The sequence below is a fragment of the Hypanus sabinus genome, chromosome 9, assembly GCF_030144855.1.
Source record: "Hypanus sabinus isolate sHypSab1 chromosome 9, sHypSab1.hap1, whole genome shotgun sequence".
Lineage (NCBI taxonomy): Eukaryota > Metazoa > Chordata > Chondrichthyes > Myliobatiformes > Dasyatidae > Hypanus > Hypanus sabinus.
In genome coordinates this window covers 21372321-21375734 of record NC_082714.1, presented here as the reverse complement: position 1 = coordinate 21375734, position 3414 = coordinate 21372321, and the positions used below count along the sequence as shown (strand labels likewise).

The following is a 3414-nucleotide window of genomic DNA, read 5'->3' as shown; positions in this document are numbered from 1 at the left end:
CGGGCCCCTAGTGTCTGAGAGCTAGAAGTCCTTCTGAAGTGTAAAGTCTTATGCTGAAGAACACAGATGCTGCACGGCAAGATCCCACAAACACCACTGAGTTTAAAGGACCGGATAACCCGCTTTACATTGAGACACAAACTAGTGCCCATCTGCAGCAGCTAACGTTTTGTTTCGACCAGGCGCGGCAGAAGAGTATCATTCAGCCGGGCCGAGCGCCAGCACTAACACTAACTAACGCAGGGCTGTTCCGCCCTCCTCGACCCCCGTCAATCCCACTCCCAGTATAGACCCTGAGAGCTCTGCCCTGACCAGGGTTGCCGGGGAAAAGCGGGCCCGCAAAGAAGGGGTAAATGCCGACCGCCTTCGACGGGGAGACCTTTCAAGCGAATGACCAGTAATCCGGTTGTTGCCGGGTCCGAAGAGGAACCGAGCGGTCTTTCCTGTTCTAGAGCCGGGCTCTAGTTCAGCACACTCGGCTCCGAGGTGGAATTTGTCCGCCTCCCTCTCTGCTCGTCCCCCCTCCGTGTTTTCCTATCCCTTTGCTCACCACTCCGTACACTTCGTCTCTCTCATCGCAAAGCTGCTCCTGTATCTACCCCTTCCCCCACCCCCTTCCCTGTCTAAACACTCTTTCCACCTCTCTCGCACCAAATGCCTTTTCCCCTCGTCTGCCACTGTACTCGCGCCTTCGTTTGGCCGTGCGAGGCTTTTGAAAAAAACTTGCTCTTTGAGTAACACTTCCAGAGAAACACAGAACATCAGCGCCCTGAAATATAAACACAGTTCTTAGAATTGCTTAGAAATGAAACCGAAAGTGAAGTGTACGAGACGGGGACTGGTCGGTTGAAAGCAGGTGATTTCCTCGAATCGAATCGAAGGAGGGAAGGTGATATAAAACCAACTGATGTCAGCTCGTACTCCAGACTAGATCTAACAAGAGGCGATGAGTGTGTATGGCTTCTGGGAGCCCTGTAAATGTGTAAGGAAGCACGGTTTATTGATTCTATCATACAGTCCACTACTCAGGGAGCTCAACTCAGCGTTCACCGAGACTCCAGTCACTCGCTGCTGCTACACACCGCCCAAGCGAACGGACTTTCTCGGCGCCTCGTCCTCTGCAAAGGACGTTTGGAATCTTTCCTCTAAGTTCTCCGCAGATCCAAACCTGATGCAGAAGGTAAGCACGGCGTAGTTAAAGGTTACTTTGCATTGTTTGTGAAATGACAGATTCGGCACTTAAATATTGAATGCATCTTGCAGATGTCGAAATAACAGTTAGTGCAAATGGGAGAGTGGGAATAGGTTAATTCATACTTAATAAGGCTTGCAGGCATAAAGAATCTTGTTAAGGATTCCCGGTGACCATTAAATCAATTAAACGGTAGTTTTCAGTGAGAGCTTGGAGACTTGATTCCCTGTGCTTGGGGGTTGTGGGAATGCTAATACTCTTTACAGCTATTGTGATAAAGCATGTATTATGCACAGTTCGGAGGCTTCTCTAGACCTGCAGAGCAGGCGCTTAATCCGTGACATCTGCCCTAAGGCATCAGGGTTTAAAACTGGAAACCCACCTGGAAGACGGCTTGCGTGATTCATTGCTTGTATTTTAAGGACAGGACCACATCAAAGTTGCTTGAAATGACGCGCAGATGCGCGGGTGCTTCAACATCTGGGCAGAGGTGGGATTGGGCACGGGCACTAGCGGAGGCAGAGAAAAATCATTAGTTTGATCAGAATTAGGGAGGAAAACCAAGATGTATGATTGCAGAGTTTCCTGCGGTTTGCAGCGACCCAGATTGGGTTCCAGTGTTAGATTTTGGGTTCATTAGCTGCAGTCGTTCCGTAGTTGACGCCTGCCCTCTGGGTATTTACAACATTTTTAAGTACTTGAGATGGCAAGAACTGCCCTGGATGATCAAACTTAGAAAAGAAAGGACGTGAGCATGGGATTTCCTACACTATCGTTATGAGTCAGTTAGCTTTTATTGCGCAGTTTGATCAGCCGGTGGGCCAGTTGGATCTTTCACAGAGATATCGGTATGAAAATTACGTTTTTGATTTTAGTTTCTAATTCAGTGATACGAGAATCGTTTACATTACTGGCATATTTTATTTTCAATTTGGCAGATTTACAGGAACTTGCTGACTCACTTGTTTCCTCTTCCCTTCCAGGGTTGGTAATTCTCTGCATCGCAGTGAAGCCTCTAGCTATGGGAGACCACCCAGGATCGTCCATGCTATAGGATGGTGGCAGACCGCAATTTGACTGACAAAGCTGCCAATGCCAGGGACCATCTAGAGCCTCAGATACTGGAACCCTCAGAGCACAACCATGGCCTCCAGCAGCCCAACCAGGGACACCAGCCAGCAAGGTCTAACACCAGCAACCGCCAGGTGGAAACACACTTCAAACCCTTCAAATCTTATTCGGACTTCCTCATCATCAACAAGACTTGCAGATACTTGGAGAACAGTGGCTTCTACTGGGGCCCAATGTCAGTGGAGGTGGCACACAACAAACTTAAATCTGAACCTGTGGGGACCTTCCTCATCAGAGACAGCAAACAGAAGGATTACTTTTTCTCCCTCAGTGTCAGAACTGCCAGTGCTCCTGTCAGCTTCAGGATTCAGTTTAAGGGTGGACAGTTCGGTTTGGATGGCAGTGAGGAGTTTTTCAGCTGTGTCTTGAAGCTAATTGAGCACTTCACAACAGCACCAAGAAGCCTTCTCTCCAAACCTCTGCGCAAAGTGAAGCTGCAGCCCTTGCAGGAAATCTGCAGGAAGAGGATTATTGAGTTATATGGGAAGGACAGCATTGACCACCTCCCCTTAAATAAGGTTCTGAAGGATTATCTGAATACATTTCCATTCCGTGTTTGAAAGAGCAGCATTACCCTCTTTTCTCCCTTCCTTCTGAACCCACCCTCACAAATCCACCTCACCCGACCCCAACCTTCACTTAGCAATCTGTGAAGAAAAGGGTGCCACCAAATTAATGGATTCTAATGCTCAGTCCTATTTGGGGGATTTCTCTTTGTAGCATTGTGTTTTAGTTTTGGAGAAAACTTGAACCATTTCATGACTGTTTACAGATACAAAGATAATGTTTACACTATGTGGGGTTTGTGACCCACTGTTTGTTTTCTGCCATGCAGAGTTATAATATTCTTAATTCATTTTGTAATAAATCAAAATATATTGTGAAAGATTTAAAATTACACTTGTTGGGATGTTTTTAATCTTACATTGTTCCTTCACTACTGTTTGGTCTAGAATTCTAATTAGAGTTCTCAGGACTTTTAGTACACATCTAAGTAGAAATATATTCTCACTTTGGCTAGAGTTTCAGGCTGTCTGTTCTTTATTACTGAGACAAGGATAAGAATGTACAAAATAGGAACAAGAGATTAT

At 46.4% G+C, this 3414-nt stretch overlaps 1 protein-coding gene across 1 annotated transcript; it reads left to right on the top strand.

Moving 5' to 3' along the window:
- The first annotated feature begins 858 nt into the window (after positions 1-858).
- Positions 859-3208, top strand: socs1a (suppressor of cytokine signaling 1a). Its single transcript, XM_059978634.1, has 2 exons — positions 859-1180; positions 2176-3208. Exon 2 carries the CDS (start codon positions 2248-2250, stop codon positions 2881-2883), a length of 636 nt encoding a protein of 211 aa, XP_059834617.1. The 5' UTR covers positions 859-1180; positions 2176-2247; the 3' UTR covers positions 2884-3208.
- Positions 3209-3414: the final 206 nt, after the last annotated feature.